General features: G+C 36.6%; 1 protein-coding gene across 1 annotated transcript in view; it reads left to right on the forward strand.

The window, feature by feature from the left end:
- The window catches only part of LOC140756143 (uncharacterized), a 263,924-nt gene that overhangs the window by 191,504 nt on the left and 50,670 nt on the right, over nucleotides 1–21,750 (forward strand). Inside the window, exon 9 of the mRNA XM_073091583.1 lies at nucleotides 7,825–8,020. Coding sequence (XP_072947684.1) covers nucleotides 7,825–8,020 — 196 coding nt within the window. The remainder of the gene's footprint in view (nucleotides 1–7,824; nucleotides 8,021–21,750) is intronic.

The raw sequence follows: 21,750 nt of genomic DNA on the forward strand, positions 1-21,750 counted from the left end.
TGTGAAGGTTACAGGTAAATAGGTATTGAACGCTTACTTTCAGGGTTCAGTACTTTTCAGGGTTCCGTAACCAAAGTGTGAAACGGTAACTTATTACTAAGACTCCGTTGTTTGTCTGTCTGTCTATGAGGGAGGCCATCCAACTGTAACGCCTGTGTGACTAAGCTCAAGTAGGAATGTAATCTCACCTGGGATTGATTACTGATGTCCACGGAACGACAGTGGCTACAGAAGCCACATACCATGAGGTGGACTGTGTTTGTAATAAAACCAATTAAACTGAATAAAAAATTGCTAGTAGCAACGCTATCTATAATGACAATATTAAACTACTAGTCATAAACCACAATACTTCCTAACTAAGGTATAGTCCGCGTAAAACTCCTGTAGGACTACCATGAGTTTACAAAAGTATTACTCGCTAGCGACTGCGTAAAATAAATGTATGAAAAATTGTACAGCGCCTCTGGTGGTTACTCGTAGAACTAAAATCCGTAGTGACGTAACTCGATACGTAAAAAACCTATCGAAATCAAATCGCTAGCGAATGTCATTATGATCTATTGCCATACAAATTCGGTCCCATGAGTCATTAATTTGACAGACGTTGTCAAGAAATACCGTAACGATAGTAGTTATGTTATTCACTAGCAAAATGACAATAGTTTTCTATTTACCATTTCTATATTTAATAATATTTAATAATATTTAATAATATAGTGGCGTTTCTATGCCAACTCATGGTAATGCTACTGATCTGCTTTGAATATAGGAATGAATCGCGTCGCCATAGCAATTTATATGACTACACCTGCTTGCAACAACTTCAGAGCGAACTAGCAGTTTGGCGTGGACTATACCTTATTAATTTATCGTTTCAATAATAGATGGCGTTAAGTAAAAGTTTATGGTGTCGATTTTAGATGTCGATGTGCGCGCGCATTGTAAAAAATTACTCTTATTTTTTTTTTAATTTGGTAAGGCAGACAAAAGAAAGCAAAATGGCTGCTAAAGCACATCCGATAAAACGTCAATCGAAACAATTACAATGTGTCCATTACACCATGAGACATTCGTTGTGGAGTGGCTGCAGTAACGAACAATGGCATGAGTTGACATGTTACGGGAACAATGGTGAAGCTATTTGTGGAACTAACTAACAACTTCAGAACCAACTTGTTTATGTCCGTGCTTTTATGAATCTTGCATAACGTCAATCTTTTGTGAACAAATATTAAGTTAAAAGTAGATTAATTATGCCCTACAGACTTTTATAATAATTACTTATCTATGGATGTACAGATAAATAATCTTGGTATGATCTTTGGATGCTAATAGAGGCTGCCGATAACATATATTTTTAATTTGTATCAGCGCCATCTATTGTCAGCCAAATGTCAATATTATAATAATAACAGGCTTTATACCATGTGCAATAAATTGAACTCTTACCTTAGTACACATGTGGTCCTTTTAATATCATCCTTTTAAAATTTAAATACAGTTGTATTGTTGCCCTTTCTTCAAAGTCATTATTAATTCTGGTAATAGATTTCATATTGCATATACGACTCTATAATGTCTCACACTCAGGTCTATAAACTTAATGTTTTTGTCTATGGTCATACAGATAATTTAAAAAAATCATCAATAATAATTTATAAGTTTTAGCGCCATCTATACAATAAGTAGCTTAACTTTAACACGATTAAAAACTCCTTTAAATTTTAATTACAAACGCATTATTCCAAAACTAAAATATGTAAATTGGTTGCCAAATCCAACCTTAAATACAGGCAAATTGAAGAGCATAAATATTATCTTGCGAGCGAGTGGCTTGAGCAAGAATTTAGGATGCAAATACACGTATAGATATAATATACATGATATATAGTACAAGTTGCTTACAGCGCGCCGTAATGTCGCTCTGGGGAGCTGAAATTCGCTCGTCAACTTTGTTAAGGCACTTGTTTCAGTGCCAGAGGTGATTAGTTATATGATATTATTTATTTAAAGATCGTGCGATTTTTTATACTAATTTTAATATTTTTTTAATTAACAAAGGCATAATTAATTGTATCAGGCGTTACTTTGCGAAAATCCATGCTATTAAGTTAAGATTAAAACTACTTAGCAACAATCCGCTACAAATATGTATGATGGTATATATTTTAAACCATGCAGTATGTCAAAGAATGCGTGCAAATGAAAAAAATAAAAATAAACACCACCATACATACCACCACCAACACGTGTTTCGCTCCAAAACAGAGCATCATCATAGAGTCAACTTACCCTGATGTTGCGAAGTAGTTTTAATCTTAACTTAATAACAAAAACATACTTTTTTAAATACCACTCTATTTCTGTAGCATATTTTACTCTCGATAAAATTCTCTGTATTTAAATGGAGGTTCCGTCCAAAATAATTTGAGTAATTTACAAGGACAGGCAGACTAAACAACGAGATTATCTCTCGTAAATAACGATTTATCTTATGAATTTGAACCGCATAATCGCTTAATGTCAACTACACAACTTGTTGTTATGCATTTTACATTTTACTATACGCACGGTATATAAACTCAGTTAAACTTAACTACTATTCTGACTTAATACATTGGATTTCTACCATTTTGCGTGTAGAGAGCATATGGACAGTTGCCATACATCCCCAGCTCCTAGAATCAACTACATCAACTTTTATTAAAGGACAATGCCCATGAAAGTATAGACCGCCGTCCAGAGTTGCATCAAATTGATACTTGTTGTAGACGATCTATAATTAATCAAATACTACCACCAATAATTATTTTTTAGATCAGCACCCGGGTTCTGAAGTTATTTACCGAAATGTTACATAACCTCAAAATCGAAAATATCCGACGATACATTGATGGTCGGTTAACTGATAGTAGGTAGTTAGGTACCTATAATGTAGTTCGATTAACATATCCCATTTACTTTTAAAGGTAGTAGATAAAAAAAACCTAAAATAATCCTAAAAACCTAAAATAATGAATTCCGAGTATAAAATACCGTCATTTTAATTTTTAAGAACAACAATCAACATTTCGTCTTATTTTATCTTAAATGGAATCCCCTGTTTAAAGAAACTATTCTGATCGACAAACTATGTAAAAAAATCAAAAAATAATTTAAATATTACTTTCATTTTGACACATGAGAAAAATCATTAGTCAAAACACTAATAGATCGTATTGAATTCCGTGTATAAAATACCGCCATTTTATTTTTTAAGAACAACAATCAACATTTCGTCTTATTTTATCTTAAATGGAATCCCCTGTTCAAAGAAACTATTCTGATCGACAAATTAAGTAAAAAAATCAAAAAATCATTTTAATATTACTTTCATTTTGACGCATAAGAAAAATCTGTACCAAGAATGGGCATTCTCCTTTACCAATATCACAAGCTGCCATAATATCTCACGTGTATACATCCTAAAACATCTCAAAAACATGACTCTCACATCTACATAAAAGTTGTTAACTCGCTGTTAGTTAGCAGTACGACACATACCTTAACTTGGTAGTAAATATTTAGTGCACCGCGTGTATAGATGCTAATTAGATTTATGTTGATAGTTCATAGCTTTAGAACTTGCCAAATACTGAAATGCTCTAATATATTATTAATAGTTTATACGAGAGTAAGTACTTAGCATTTAACTAAAGCTTTAATACAACGTATTGAAAACAACGATTTACTAGTAAATTTCGTTCGAAGTATATAGAGAATAGATGTTTAATAGTAAAAATATGTTTAAGGTATTCCCTAAATGTAGGGATAAATATTTAAAGGTAGAGGGACAATAGTATGGTGGTCTGGTGGTGTTTGAAGGAGATTTTTTGGAAAATCTAAGAATATATGGGTATGTAAGCGAATTATTGCATGCAATCGAATAATTCGTCAAGTTATTACTAGATGGCGTTGTCTTCTCAAATCTGTTAATATGCGCAACACAGCACAATTTATTTAAATACTTTTACGTGATCGTCGTCGTTGTAAGTTTTGAAAACATGCATTCTCACTGAAAAGCTAACTATAAGAGTTTCGATCAATTACACTCAATATAAATACCGGCACATCCCTAACTTGCTGAACATACTCTTACTGCATCAAATTGTAATTACATTGTGAAAAATTGATAATCTTTTATGGTTCAATACATAGAGCCCTGAGGCTGACAGACAGACGGATAGACAACGAAGGCTTAGAAATACGGTTCTGTTTTTACCACGGACCTGTATGTAAGATTTTTTTTATAATATAAGAGTAGCAGACGAGCATGCAGTCCACCTAATGGTAAGTGGCTATTGCCGCCCATGGACATCTGTAATCAACCCTAGATAGGATTAGATATTCCTACCTGAGTTCGGTCACAGATGTGCCGCTACCCCTGAGGACGAAGCTGGAACGCCTCTGAAAAGAATGTCAATGGCTTTAACCCTTTGCGTACAGAACCCTAAAAAGCGTCGGCGATCATGCAATATTCTTTGACGTCCATGAATACAATATGGCGGATGCGTTATGGCTGCCACCGAATGAATACATTACGCTATGTTTTATGTATTCGATGTATTCGTGCTCTTTGCATGGCCGTTTGTATGCGAAGTGGAATATAAGTCAGCGTTACTTATGGACAAGTGTCTTCGGATATTATTTTAAAGTTTTGTGAAGACTTCGTCATGCAGTTTTAATTTTGTTAATATTTCGGTTAATATTTTGGAAAGAATACATACTTTCCCAATAAGCATAAGAGTAGGAGGGTAGCATACACTTGAGTCCTGTTGAAATTTTTTTATACTAATAAAGTGGCACCCGAGATTGTAGTCCACCTGAAGCAGCTCATGTACATCTGTTATCAACCCCAGATTAAGATAAGAGATTCACTTTACTATAGTCCGCGTAAAACTGCTAGTCCGCTCTGAATATACAATTTTTTATGAATCGCGTCGCCATAGCAAATTGTATGACTACACCTGCTCGCAACAATTTCAGATTACTACCTGACGTTGTAATCTTAATTTGCAACAGATGCGTTGCTAACTTCGGATGAGTCTCCCTTACCTTCACTCAACCCCTACCTCCTTTACCTCACCTACACCCTTCAAACCAGAATACAGCAGCGCTTAACACTTCTGTTATTTGGCAGAAATAGGTGTGGCGGTGCCTTCGGAGTCGAACCACAGAGGGTTCCACCACCTTCACATATTTTGTTTGAAGTCAAAAGTTTTCAATTCCATTCCTTGTTACAATTTACAAATGCACACATCAAAGATCATACAATATTCTGGTTTCTTTTGACGTGTATGAATACAATATGGCGGATACGTGATCACTCTCGCGGCTGAATACGTAAATTTATTATGTATTCAATGTATTCATAAGGTTATTTATAGACAAGTCTGATTGTATTCAATGATTAGTTGAAATCCATTACTACTATTTTGATAAATAAGTTTTATTCTTAGATTTTATTTTAAAACTAACATCAAAATTGAGCGGCTTTAATACCACTGAAGGCTTCTACCCTACTTGCCTAGATTGCCTCGTCACCAGCCCATTACTGTCACTACTAGATATAAGTATCTTCTCAAAATTTAAAGCAAATTTAAAATATTCTCACAAATGGAACCATTCCTTGGATAAAACAGTAGTTTTACAATCGAGAATGAATTATTGAACGAACACGCGACAGAATACATGAATGAATGTATTCATTCTTACAGTTCCGATGACACGACAATTTCAAAGAGAATGCGTTAATATTAGAATAGAGTTGAAGTGGGTGTCTTTTTAACACGTTTTTATTAGCTTGTCATATATCTATGTATGTAACGGGATCTTTGAACTCAATTTTTAACCACTTTGAGCGGTCAGTTTAATTCAAAATTTTGAATAATTATCAAGATGACAGTGTAGTGACACAGAAGTAGGTTTTAGTTTTTTGTAATTTTTTTTAATAATGAATTCCCATTATCCTTATCAGAGACATCAAGATTCACGATTTTCGAGGCGGTATCCGAGTGATTTAGAGAAAGTTCATGCCAAAGTAACTACACGATAGATTGCAACAATTATTACTTTTGGTTTGACTAACTATAAAAGGCTGGTTTTAGTTTTTTAAATAATAACAAGCCTTGAAGGTGGTAGAACCCATTGGACTCCGGCGGTACCACCGCCACGCCTATTTCTGCCTCAAAAGCAGTGTTAAGTGCTGCTGTGGTCTAGTTTGAAAGGTGCGGTAAGGGAGACTTAGTTGCTTAATGTTGTATGAAAACTAATATTTAACCAAGAAAAACTAAGTTTTAAATAAATTTTATTACCAAATTAACATGCGGTACACCTGTAAATAAGAGGTTACCTGTGACATGCACATTTGTGATTTAGTTATTCAGTAACGTGTGATCAAATTGAAATGTATTATAGAAATAGTTAAAAACTTAGAGCCTCATAATCTCTATCTTACCATACGGTTAAGTATAATACAGAGGCTGTAGCACAAGCAAGCAATAAGCAGTGATAGCCTAGTGGTTAAGAAACTCGGCCTGTTGATAGGGACAGGTTCCTCGGACCGGTTCAAATCCCAGGCACGCACCTTGCGTGCGTATTAAAAATTAATTATTACTTGCTTAAACAGCGAAGGAAAACATCGTTAGGAAACCTGCATACCTGAGAAATCTACCACTGAAAGAAAGCCTACCACTTCGCACTTGGCCAGCGCGGTGGACTATGGCCTAATCCTTTTCATTCTGAGAGGAGACCCGTGCCCAGAAGGACATTAATAGGTTGATGATGAATGAATGATGTGTAGCACAAGCGATACCGCGGGTTCAAACTTGTATGAACTATATTCTTAAACGGTGTCGTATACCACACCATTCTTCATTAACTTAACATTCTCGTATCAGCGTCATCTCATTTATTCAACGTCGAGAACGCGCTAACTTTGTAAAAGTTAACAACAACTACAACTAAGTTGGACGCGTGTAAAGTGCCGTGTAAATGTCAACTTCGGAACGCTCTTTGTAAAATTGTAAGAGCGGCCGCAATGAGCAATGGAACTTGTGCAATACAAATGGTGCAATGATATTTTATCTTTAAGAAGTTTGTGCCAGTACCCTTAATATGAGTTTTTACGTTTTTACAAAAATGACTGTGTTTGTAATTGTTTACGTATTTCCCATACATTTCCTACTAATTCTGATATAGTCCGCTAGGGGCGCTGATTGTAAATGTATGGGCAAATACGTAAACAAATACAAAAACAGTCATTTTTGTAAAATCGTAAAAACTCATACTAAGACAGTTTGCGAAGGAAGCTGCCTACTTTTACGTTAACATTATGTTGCAAATGGCAGGATTTTCCCAAACTGCACTTTTTCTTACTTTCCGAATGCGCAATCATGCTTCTCCTAGCTTCGGAAAAAGACCAGACCCAGTAGTCGAATATAAAATAGTTGCAGCCATCTAAAAGTCACGTAATATTAGTTCTTAGTTAAATGTGAATGGAAGCTGGTGGAACCTTTTGCGGTTTAACTCGGGAAGCACCACTGTCACACCTATTCCTGCTTAATAACAGTAGTGTCAGTGCTGCTGTGTTCTGATTTGAGGGGTTTGGTCAGGGAGACTTACTTTTCCGAGGACTTCCAGCTTAATCGTTAGAGGTAGCGACGCACCTGTGTCCGACCTCAATTGGGAATCAAATCTTATCGATTTAGATGTCGATGGGCGGACGTGACCTCTTATGACTGCATTTATTTTCTACTTCTTAAAACCAAACCATTGTTCCAGATCCGTACACAGCATCCAAAGTGCAGTGCAACGAGAGCATCGTGCTGTCCCACTCGCACCCACACGCGACGGTCGCCAGCCCCGGCTTCCCGCGCCCCTACCCGGACGACGTGGACTGCGTGACGGAGATCAGAGCACCACCAGCGCACACCCTGAAGCTCCACTTCGAGGAGCTGCTCACGGAGCATGAGCCGCAGTGAGTACTACAATAAGATACTAATACTACTGAATATGTCTTACTTTTTTGTATACGTTGGTTTTGCTGTAAGCACTTCAAGCAACTTGCTCCTAACTAAAAGTTTTGCTTCTCCCTCCCATCTCGTCTCATCAGGCAAAGGACATTACGGGGCTCTTGTAACTATGTAGAAACTATCTAGGTACGGAAGTTACTCCACTAGTCTACTAAGATTTAAACTATACTTTACAATTCGTCAAGAGATGGTGGCACATGCTTTTCAATCACGCTATCTGAGGGCACGGAAGTGCCCCGCCAAGTCAAGAAAAAAAAACACCATTCTTTTCTCGAAGGAGTTCAGGCCATTATCGACTAAACTTAAACTTTAAATTTTACTATTAATATTTGATATTTTTAAACCCTTAAACTATTAATATTTTTAAACCCTTAAATTTTTAAGCATCGAAGTTTTCCCAACATCTTTATCCAAAGCTTCGTCTATATTTTTAGTCTGAGTCGGATTATATAGATCGTGCATATCACTTTGTTGAAAAATCTTTATTCGACGGGCGTGTGACGTTGTAATCCGTATCACATTATGCTAATATGGAAATCTGCAGGAAATATTAAAATATGTCGCGCGCTGCAATGGAATATGGATGGACTTTTATATTTGAGTTTCGCGATACAGAAAGTTTTAGCTTAGTTGTGTATATTTCAGCAAGTTGGAGATACGGGGTTTAATTTCGACGAAATTCTGATTTTTTCGAAGTTACGTGCGTTTTGTTGTTATGCAAGCGTACGTTCAGGGGACAGAATCTTCATTACAAGATTGCAACAATAAGATATTTCTCAGGTATAATTTAATACAAATATAAATTTCAATCCAAAAACAAACGCGTACAATATGGAGATTGTACAACCAGCCGCGCACGATGCTCGTTCGCTCGAATCCCTATAGTCCCGCTATTATATACATAAGAACACACGTACATTCGTAAATAGAAAGATACAGAGAGAGACAGAGCACGGAAGAAGTATAACGCTTTTTCCTTTCATGACGATTTCTTGTATTCAACGCCCATTGCCAGCCTTCAAGGAACAATGTTCCAAAAATTTCATGAGCCAGGCTTTCATATAAATTTAAACTCTGAAAGTTAAACTGTTTTGTATAACGCGCGTTATTAATAATCAATCTATCCACTGTTTTGCTTACCAAAAATCAACATTTGACAATTACTTCATATTCCACATTGTCAAAATCGATCTTCGGTCCGAAAAATTTGGATTGACTATTGGTAACGTTTATCCGCAATTACATAAACGCACCTAAATTCCGCCTATTTGCCGACTAGATAATTGTTTTTTAATATATACCACCACAAATTGCAAATGTTCACGTGTTTACATGACAATACAATCCATCAGTTGCGCACAAAGCCACAATCATTGAACTAATATGGAAATCGGAAAATCAATCTGAAAATGTTGAATGCGTCTCCTGGCTTTATTTCTGTTAACATAGCGGCGATTTTCCTGTACCATCGCATATTGCAAGTAAAATACGATACATATTCATGGTTTTGCGTTTGGTGTAGGAGATAAACTTTATGCGGTTGAATTTTCATAGATTTAATACTTTACTAGGAAACTTTTCGTTGGTCAACTTAAAATAGCCCATTACCACTTAGACAGATAGGATCTTATAGACTTGCCGCCATTGAGACTGCTTCTTTATCACCATCAACCAATACTTTTGAAACGGTTCCTCGTTTTATTTTTAAGGCTCCATACTAGAAGAACGCTTGATAAAGACTACACCGTAATAACAAACTAATACTTTCATAAAAACGCTACAACTTATGACTTACTGCTTTTAAATCCGTGAGAGATAACCGCATTAATAATTTGTGGGAAATTTCAGCTTATCTATAACAAGCCAGTGTAGTACAACAGTTTTAATATAATTTGTATAATATTAGTACGGTGTCTTTTAGGTACATTTTGAAAAAAAAAACAGTACGTAAACTTTTTTGCTCGATAAAACAGAAATAACTTTTCGAGATGTTTTTACCACCGAAAATTTTAAATTTTGCAGTCGCAGACTTGTTTCCCCTGATAACTAACGCCCGTTATTATTATCTGTTTATCCATTGTTTAAGACCTCATCATCCACAACCCATTACTGTCCCACTGCTGGGCACGGGTCTCCTCTCATAATGAGCAGGATTAGGCCATAGTCCACCGCGCTGGCCAAGTGCGTATTGGTAAACTTCACATACCTTTGAGGTTTTTTTTTTATAAATCTCTCAGGTATGCAGGTTTCCTCACGATGTTTTCCTTCGCCGTTTAAAGCAGGCGATAATTAATTTCTAATACGCACATAACTTTGAAAAATCAGTGGTGCGTGCCTGGGATTTGAACCTCGGACCTCTCGATCGAGAGGCCGAGTTTCTTAACCACTGGGCTATCACTGCTTTTAAGACCTACATGTGACTATTTCTGCCTTGAAGAAGATGTCAAATTTGAAACTTCGCTAGGCAAAAATTGGTTAAATTATCTGTTATTAACGAGCGTAAGTTAAAACGCCTAAAGAAGTCTTACACAGCTATTAATACATCTTTCGATAGTAAATTTCATATTTATATATTGTGTGTCACCGTTACATCGCTCGGAGGACCGATAACCGATGGGGAAGAAAGGTCCACAAGTGGCGACCACGTATAGGCAAAAGATCAAGCCCCCGAAAGGCGGGCCGATGACCTGAAGAAGACGGCGGGAAACCGCTGGTTTCAAAGGGCACGGGACCGGTGGACTGGCGCGAATAAGGGAAGGCCTATGTCCAGCAGTAGACCTCAAAAGGCTGATGGATGGATTAATGGATATTATATGTCCTTACATAACGAAATGCAAACGTTTCCGATCCATATTTAAACTACTTTAGGGCACTGTTAATGTTATACTGCATAATTTCAAACACACAGTCCCACACACAAACAAAATCTACAACTAGCACATCAACAAGCATAACCTAAAATTAACATTATTCGACTCATAAAACAATGAAAGCACGAACAAACCAATTTAGCAAACTTTTCAGAATAAATTTCAACGCTGGCGCGGTCCGTGGAAAACAAAGACTTCGCCGTTATTCCGATGACATTTCCATCCACTTCACCACGGGCAAACGAGCACGCCATTTTCCCTTTTTCGTGTAACAATTTCCAGTTTTAGACACGTGCTGAGCTGAGTTGAGAGCTACAAACTAGATTCTCGTTAACAATCTCCAAGAACTTAAACTTTACACGATTTATACAAAGAATGTTATTCACGAAAATAGAGGTTACACACGATGGCCAAATATATGTAGTCTTTTGTCATTTGAGCATGTCCCCCAGATAGTAAATGGCTACTGCCGCCGTATATAATCAACTTCAATTAAAATTAGATTCTGCCTGCGGTCGACTAAGTTGAAATTATTTGGATAAATATATTTTCCTTACTACACCCATCAAACCACGATACAACAGCGTTCAACACTGTTGTTATTAGGTAAAAATAAGTACTGTGCAGCGTGCAATGTCTTTTAAACCCAACGTGTATGCAATTTCAGCTCAATCTGTTATTTTAAAACTAACATTTGACTCTAACATAAAAGAATAAACAATTTTCCAGTAAAATTGTCAAAGAATCCCTGATGTATTTTATACTAAAACCTTCCTTGCAAGATATGCTTTCAAATAACCAAAACTCCATCCGAATTAGATAAGTAGTTTCTGAGAAATTCGCGGATATACAAGTTTACATACATACATACATACATAGCGGACGAATACAGAATCTAATTTTATGAAGTCGGTTAACAAAGCAAGTTAAATAAAAGGTTCTAAAAATGTCGTTAGAAGCAATATACTTTGCCAAATAGCTCTCAGAAGCTTTAAGACAGTCAGTAGTAGAACAAGTACTTTATCCAGCGATACCACAAAAAGATTTCACTGAGGCGAACGGATAAAACGGATATTACATATGTACCTGCATTTACGAATAAGGAATCTTGTAAGTCGTTTGTATTCAAACGGAATTTTGCTTTTGAGGTAAAAGGAGATGTGGGTTGCTTCAAATTAAGTTTCTTGTGGATTCTTTTGGAGTTTTCTTGAAGAATTTACGGATTAATGTTGTTTGTCGAGTGTTGTAGTTTGTGAGTTATTTGTTCGTTGTGGTGACCACAACAATCTCGTACGAAGGTTCCGAGTTCCAGGTTCGATCCTCAGATAGAATTTTGATTTCTGATCTGCCTTAGCGTTTGTCTATTAGAAGACCATGCGGGCTGGTAGAATCCTCGTGATTTTACTGCGCGAGCCATCACCATCACTGTCTTATAGAAGCAGACTACGCGTTGCGGTCCTATTTTGAAAAAAAAAGGCACCTAGAAATAGTTGAAACCTTCCAACTTAGTCCATAAAGGTAACATCAGTGTTCTATCTCGGAAAGGACTCCGATCCTATCCGCGGTTGATTTATATCCACAGCCAGGCATGGTCATCATGTGGACTCCATGCTTATTTCCTACTCGTATAATAAAATGCTCGTTTGCCACTTCAATCATATAAACAATCGACATTATTATCGACAATAACACATTCGCCCTTGAATACTTATGTGTTCTTGAAAATCGAGATTCAAATAAAATATCCTTGAAAGATACAATCTGACGAGTTAACGACTAGTTATAAGTTTAAACTTTATTGCCTTTGGGCGAATTTATAGACATGCTGATATCAGTGCTTATTTGTGGTTAGGTCAAAAAACAATCTTTGTCAAATTTTACTATGAGAAAATTGTCATTGAAAACTTATCAGCTTCTACTATGAAAAGATAGTACTCGTAGAACCCTCTGTGAGGCTCCACCGCCACACCCATCATTGCCTAATTACATCAGTGTTAAGAGCTGCTGTGTTTTGGCTTAAAGGGTGTGATAAAAGATCCGTCATATCCGAATCATTCCAGCTTAGTCTTCAGGGAAAGCGCATCTGTGGCGAACCTCAGGTAGGAATATTTGATCTGGCGTTGATTGCAGACGTCCTTGGGCGGCAGTAGTCACTAACCATCAGGATTGCATGCTAGTCTGCTACTCCTATACTATATGTATATAGTTTTACATAAACACTATATGCTTCTATATAAACGGGACCATTTTAGTCACGTGATCAACAGATCTAATGTGATTTTGACGTCATCCGACCTGTACTTTGGGACAGCGGCAAATGCAAGTCGTTTCGTAATGCCAAGGCCGGCTATTAAAGACACTGGCTTTGTATTGGAGCTATTTTTCTTCTTTATTATGTTTCAAAGTTAGAATTTGACGCAATTTGCTGCAAACGGTTCTGTTAATGGTATTTTTATATCATAGAAATAGTATAGGAATATGCATTATAAACAGTGATAGCCTAATGGTTAAGAAAATTGGCGAACGAGGGGTCCGAGGTTCAAATCTCAGGCATGCACCTCTGATTTTTCAGTTATGTGCGTATTATAAATGAATTATCACGTGCTTAAACGGTGAAAGAAAACATCGTGAGGAAACCTGCACACCTGAGAGATTTATATAAAAAAAACTCAAAGGTATGTGAAGTCTACATACTTACTTGGTCAGCGCGGTAGACTATGGCCTAATCCTTCTCATTCTGAGAGGAGACCCGTGCCAGCAGTGGGACAGTAATGAGTTGATGATGATGATGATAGGAACCCTTTACTATCCTACTAATGAATACAGATCTCTTTGGCTGAAGGGGTTTTAGGCCAAAGTCCACCGCCCTGCCTAAGTGCGTATAAAATCTTAGGAAACCAGTGCCCAGAACTTTGATAGAAATAGATTGATGATGATGAAATATCATAACGAATTTGTTGAATCGATTGTTTTCGAAAGATGAATTCACTTTTCTTAATTTCTAGTTATATAAGTAAATCTATCTGTATATCTGATAAAGTAATTACTGGATTACATCAATAACTAACCCACTATAAAAAAGGGATTCTACCCAAAGCCGATCACAGTACCCTTACCAGGAGTTTTTACGTTTTGACCAATATGACTGTTTTGGTATTTGTTTACGTATTTGACCATACAATTTTCAATCAGCGCCCCTAGCGGATTATATCAGAACTTGGAAACAGTATGGGCCAATACGTAAACAAATACCAAAACAGTCATATGTGTCAAAACGTAAAAACTCATGGTAAGGGTACAGATTACTAAGATGCCTCATATGTATGTCAGTCATTGTTAAGTAACATGTAATTTTAATGTAATGTTGCTGTAGTATAAATATTACGAATTCGATTTGATACTTCACAGAATAGCACTACAATTTCGTTATACGCATTGATGCTTCTGTTTATTCAATCTTTGACCTCAGAAGCGAATCAATCCTATTGTGAATAAAACAAGAATCATTCTGATGGGAATGGAGGATTACAATGGCAATCCGTTACCTTGCCAAGGAAATGTTCCATGAATATATTCATGGGTGTATTATGGTATTCATAACGCCTCAAGATCGTTTCTGGGATTGTACGAGGGTAAATTAGGTTCTGCATAATCATTCCCCTGGATGGGTTCTAGGTAATTTGACAAAGAGTAATGTAGCTAGCTTAGGTGATGCTGTGAAGCGCCAACATTCCTTTAGACTTTAGACTTTAGATATTTTATATCAAAAAAAGATAAAACTAACAGACTCATACTTTTATTATAAAAAATACTTATTGTGTTAAAATCTAGGAACACGGCAGTGCCTCCGCCAAGTCGTGCTTTATACAAACTTATTTATTTTGTAATGACTTGCAAGCGTATTTTTGCCACAGATTTTCTTACAAATGAATAGCGACAGAAACTTCCAATTCGTATCTGTCAGCGATAGAGTTATATCAGCACGACAGAATGTCTGTCGTCGGTCCGACAACACAATGATTTACTGCCCTATCTGCTTTTCACAACTGAAACTTTATCATGCAGTCAGAAGTTGCTCTGCTATGAGATAGCAATAGATACAACTTTTAATGCATTTTCAGTGACTCTTGTTATCAAGTTTAATTCACAAATTGGAATCTACACAAAATTTTTGAATTTATGTTATATTTCTTTTTAAATACATCGAAGTACAGGAAAATATATTTTTACAATATTATGTTATCTTGTTTATGAATTCAAAGTTTTAACATCAAAAGGATCAAAATATATGTTGCAATAACATGCCTAAGGACTAATTAATAAAGGTGAGGGAACCTAAGGGGCATAACACATGAGCAACATGATCAACTTGTGGCTCGTATGACACCACCTAGTTTGCCTAAAGTATATAAGTCAAGCATCAAATCTACCCCCAAGAATATTTGATGTTCAAAAGTTATGAATCAATTTCCAAATTGAATTCTATTTCTACAGCCCTATGTCCATTAAGTATGTATAAAAACTCTTTATATCATTGATTATTTCCTATCAATTTCTAGAAATTGAAATTCTATATTTACCGCAAAATTAGACTCTATATCATTATTTACAACAGAGGACGGTAGGCGGGCAATTAATCCGTCGGATTCGTCCGATAGATTGTTTTCTATCCAACGTCCGGTCTCGGCGATATCTCGCTTTGATTTATTCTTGAAGCCGCGGTGTAATAGGCTTTGATATTAATTATATCTTGCTTAGACGATGAAAGAAAATGTCGTTAGGAAATGTGAATTGAGACGTAAATATTGTTTTTCAAAGAGCATTAATTTTACCTTATTTTTAGTCTTAGCTATAACCTACTTGTTCTATGAAATATATCGTCACTGTAAGGGCGAAAAGTGTGACACGCAAAGAAAACCCTACATTCTTGAGAGGTAAATATCGTTACCATTACTGTCCCACTGCTGCGCCTGGATCTCCTGTCAAAATGAGAAGGATCAGACCACAGTCCACCATGCAGGCCAAGCGCGAATTGATAGACTTCACATAGCTCTATTTCTCTATTTCTACCTAATAACAGCAGTGTTAGGCGCTGCTGTGTTCCGGTTTGAAGGGTGTGGTAAGGGAGACAGACTTTTCCGAGGCATTCCAGCTTAGTCCTCAGGGGTAGCGGCGCATCTGTGGCCGACCTCAGGTAGGAATATCTAATCCTATCTGAGGTTGATTACAGATGTCCATGGGCGGCAGTAGCCACTTACCATCAGGTGGACTGAATGCTCGTCTGCTACTCTTATGAACTTTTTTTTAAAGATTAAATAGATTTTTTTAAGAAGCATTAAGTTTATCAATCTTGGCAAGTATCAAAAGTGTGGTGTAGAATTCCAAACGTTTTTGGAATTGATTACAGATGTCTATGGATAGGTAATTGACGGTTTATCAAATGTAAAGCGTACTTATTTGCTTCAAATTTGTAAGAAAACGATCCAATTTTGTAAAAAAAAAAAAGAATCCTTAAAAGGCATCCTTAAAAGGCTTTAACTGGCAGCATATTTATCCAAAAAAATATTTTCCGTAACCTCCATATCTTTCGCAATATGTTACGATTCATTTCCGGATATTGTCTGAACCGTAACATAACACACTATACACTCATATCGTATTTACATCTCATGTGTTTTCCGACACATAATCCGTCCTCCGATACCTTATTTCGATTTCTGTCCGGATATTGGCTAGTTCGGAGTTGACTTGTGAACGATATTATTAACGAGATATATATTGGCTTTGTTTCGTCTAAATAACGCTTTGTCTCAGACCAAAAAAACTAGACTGAGGCTTACCGCTCATTGGCTTTTATCTCTCGTGCGAGTAGTTTTAGCGATTATGTTATGTACTGCTTTGCCAATTCTGAGTAAGAAAGGCAGTATTAAGCGCTGCTGTGTTCCACTTTGAAAGGGGGTAAGGGAAACAAAGGCAGTGATAGCCTAGTGGTTAAGAAACTCGGCTTCTCGATCGAGGGTTCCGAGGTTCAAATGCGTATGGAAATTCACAATCACTTGCTAAACGGCGAAGGAAAACATCGTGAGGAAACCTGCATACCTGAGAGATTTATAAAAAAATCTCAAAGTTATGTGAAGTCTACCAATACGCACTTGGCCAGCGCGGTGGACTATAGCCTCATTCTTCTCATTATGAGAGCAGACCCGTACCCGGCAATGGGACAATAATGAGTTGAAGATGATGATGAAGGGAGACATACTTCTCCGAACTACCCGAACTTAGTCTTAAGGGTAAGCAACGCATCTTTGGCCAATCTCAGTCGAATCTTATCTAAAGTTGATTACAGATGTTCATGGGCGACAATTGCCGTACATTTGTATAGCAATTAAATTTATATACCTACTGCATTTTCGTTTTTCTTCTTCTTCGTTTTCTTCATTTCTAAAGGTCGTGCTCGTTCTGGTAAGCCTCTGTGGATGATCTGACGAGCTGCTTCCATGCTACCCGGTCTTCAGCTTGTCTGAGAGCGGTTGTCACTGGAAGTCCCATAATTTCTTTTATGGAGTCAGACCATCGGCTAGGTGATTGGCCTCTAGGTCTTCTCCCATCTACTTTGCCCACTACAACCAGCTTTTCAAAATTGTCTCTTCATGCTATGTGGCCAAAGTAAGTTAGAATGCGCTGATAGCAGAGCGTAGGTAACCTCGTTTTAATTTTTAGCTGTTGGAGAATCGACTTATTGGTTCGTATGCTATTGCAAAAAATAACACTTTTCATAGACATTGATACTATATCACTGGATCTTTCACAATCTTAAAGGAGATCTCTCAATGAATATATCTGTCTATATTAACAGAGAGATCTTCACGATATAAGATAGACAGCGAAATAAATCCGAGGAATCCCGAAGCAATAATTTACTCCATTGCCAACCATTCGTCCTCTTGTCATCTATCAGATTTGTCGGAGATTTATCCCGCAGACAGCGTGACGTCATCGATGTTGTAGGCAATATTCATCGGGTTTTAGTTTAATTTAGGGATTTTCTTATTGTATTTTTTATATAATTCAGGATTAGCAGATGAGCATACAGTCCACGTGATGGTAAGTGGCCAATGCCCTGAAAAGACATTATATCCTGCAAGATTAGCAGAAGAGTGTGCTGTCCATCTGATGGTAAGTGGCTACTGCCGCCCATGGACATCTGTAATCAACCCCAAATAGGATTAGATATTCCTACCTGAGGTCGGCCACTGATGCGCCGCTACTCCCAAGGACTAAGCTGGAACGCCTCGGAAAAGTATGTCTCCCTTACCACACCCTTCATCATAACATCCCATACTATAACATTTAGACTAACACATACATACATACATATATGTACATCTAAAAAACAAAGGCACCACAATAGAACCACAAAAGTTCCACCAAATCCAAGACATATTGACCTTATTGTCAAGTATTTATCGTAAATTCCTCTCCATAAAGTTCTAACACAGAGCCCCTCAAACGCCATCCTATCCCTCAGGACTTGTTCGCTCTCATCCTGACATTGTTTACGAATTTCGTTTCCAAGTTACCGACGTCGGTAACAGTTACGGATAGTTACGATGTAACGGATTGTCGTGTAGAATTTCTACCTGCTGTCTTACTTAAAGTATTTTTGAAGGAGTTATATAATTACGAAGGTGGTAGAGCCCTTTGTGGTTCGACTCCGGCAGCACCACCGCCACAACTATTTCTACCTTATAACAGATGTGTTAGGCGCTGCTGAGTTCCGGTTTGAAGGGTGTGGTAAGGGAGACAGACTTTTCTGAGGCGTTCCCGCTTACTCCTCAGGGGTAGCGGCGCATCTGTGGCCGACCTTAGGTAGGAATATCTAATCCTATCTGGGGTTGATTACAGATGTCCATGGGCGGCAGTAGCCACTTTTTTTTTTTTTTTTTTTATAATATAAGAGTAGCAGACGAGCATGCAGTCCACCTGATGGTAAGTGGCTTACCATCAGGTGGACTGCATGCTCGTCTGCTACTCTTATATTATAAAAAAATATAAATAATATTATAACAGCATTTAACACCATAAGTAAAAATTGGTGTGACCGTGGTATCACCGGAATCGACACATGAAGCTATCGAAGCTACCAAACGCATATACCGTCTCCGTTCCGTCGCGGGTAATAAATAGGAAAATATTTACATCCCCGCCCTCAACTGCAGCATTACAGAAATGAACATAATTTCTGTAATAGAGTAGCAGTAAAGGAGTATTAGCAGTAGCAGTAAAGCAATGATGATCAAAAACGAACATCAAAGAGCTTTCCTAACCTTAAAAATTACTTACTCCTTGAAACACGGATTTCTGAATTTCTGAATATTTCGCACTAATAGTAAACATCTCTGATTTCCAATGAGCCGTCTATATTGAGAGGGAAATATTAATTAAGCCGAAATGCGAAGCTCAAAGCAATTGATTCTAGGAAAAGGCTTGGAAACCGCCTAATTAAAACCGGCTAATTGAGGGTGGGGAACTTTCTAATTTATCTTTATCATTTCATAAAATGTCCGTAAATAAGTCAAAAAGAGAAAATATTAAATAACGAGAAGCGGCTTACAGGTCCAAACTCAATTATAAAATTGAAATGGATTACTAGAACCTGATGTACAATCATTGGGGCTAATTATATGAAATGTAAGTAACATAACAATTTAATTAATTTGAGATATCAATATAAAACTAATATTTGAAGTTCCTTTCAAAAGGCAAATGTTCTTTATGAATAAATGGATTGAATAATTAAATTTACTATTGAATTATATAATTCATTTCATAATTCAGAATATGTCTATTTATATCGAATATGCATCTTTATTCAGTAGATGTTATCAAATATCTACGGAAGTTTTACTTATTTATTTATAATAACATAATTATATGATATAATACTAATTTTCAGCAATTGTAACTTCAAAAACAAACTTTCCTATTATATATTACTCAATTTAGCTCTCATAGAAACTAACATAAATTACTTCAACTTTAAAGTTCTTACTGATGAATCTCTCTCCGAACAATCTGTCTTTCTCAATCTATTTACATCTGAAAATTATCCACGTATGAATTCTATACAAGATCTATGTCATTATGATCCTTTATAAGTCTCTTTTGAAGGTGGTAGAATCCTTTGTAAATAAAAAAGGCTTATGATACTAATATACCTGAAGTATATAAGCCACTTAGCCCTGCGCAGGTAAGATGGTGAAACCTCCTTGTTATGTTAATTTTTCGACCTAACAAAATCAAGTGTTTCGTCCTAATCCGTAATTTCCATAAGAACTTTTTATCCCTAGTAGTATATAAAACACACACAAAATCTATTTCCTTTATGAGGCGTTCCAGCTTAATCCTTAGTGGTAGCAACACATTTGGCCCACCTTAGGTAAGACACAATTCATTTTAATTAAATGAAAAGAGAATGGAACTGCCAATATTAGGACAGAATCACCTACGATAAAATACGCCAAGTCGCTATATATACGCGTAAAAACAGTACCCTCCGGGTAAACTACAAACAGAAGCCGCTCTTCTAGATTACAATGTGTATAAAATCAAATTATAAATACATACATACATAAAAGTAAGTACATTATGAAGCACAGAGCTAGACATGAAAAACAATGGGTGCTCGTGTAACAGATCTGGGTACAGTAACCGTTGTAGGATATAATGGCTGTGATTTTTCGCTGCCATCTGTGCCCTCTAATGGCGACAGACGCTTAGGGCGCTGGATATGCTTTCTTTTATAAAATGTGCAGTGGTTTCGCTTGCCAGAATTACTTATGATTATTTGCCTTTGATAACCACTGCTTGACATAGGCTTCCCTTTATATGCACCACTCCAAGCGATCCTAAGCCGTCTGAATCTAGTGATTACACTGATTACAACGATTACCCTGTATTTCGTGTAAAAAAGTATAGTCTGCGATATATATATTCAGAACTTTATCTAGAGTGTTTCTGGTATGTAGAGCGCCGAAATTTACGTACATTTACCTAACTTTACAGCTGAAAATCTTTTTAAATTGAATTAAAATAGGAATTTAAGGAAATCCTATGCATTATATAGTCATCGGGATGGAACAAAATTTACATCACGCCAAATACAGCCAAACTTTTAACTTTGAGGAAGAGTAACATAAAAAATTGACTATTTCCAAATATTCAAGTACAACAGATAGAATATAACGTTTGTTTTATTTACAACCTTCAAAATAAGCTCCGTTAACTCGAGATAGCGTTTTATTTTAAGAGCTACTTTAATTTATTTACATGAAAAATATAAAACCAAGTTGCACTTTAACAAAGGTTGAAAACAAGACAATAAGGTTTAAGATCCAAAGCGTTTCAGGAGAAACGCGTTTATCTTCCGCATTTTCTCGAGAAAACTCAATATCCAGCGACGATCAAGCCGAGATGCTTGCTTTATAAAGCCGCGATGGAACACTAAGTAGGGATGGCGATCTGAGATCGATTAATCGAATAATCTTTTGGGCCAAATAAATCGATTATTTTAATCGTTCTCCAGTAATGTATTGATTCAGTGAATCGATCTTTCATCCTAGAAAATCGAAAGTTGACCTTTTTGAAGTTGATTGTATGTATTATAGACATTTTTGCTGACAGAGACAGTGCTTCATTGGTCCCGATGTCCTTTTTTTCGCTATCTTCGCCCGATTGAGCTGAAAAGATCGAACTTCAATTTTGGAGATTCTTTGAGCCCCGCTTTTTTTGTGAATCGATTTATT

Source organism: Epargyreus clarus, unplaced genomic scaffold (genome assembly GCF_041222505.1).
Source record: "Epargyreus clarus isolate Ecla_fem2 unplaced genomic scaffold, WU_Ecla_fem_2.2 ptg000034l, whole genome shotgun sequence".
Taxonomy (NCBI): Eukaryota; Metazoa; Arthropoda; class Insecta; order Lepidoptera; family Hesperiidae; genus Epargyreus; species Epargyreus clarus.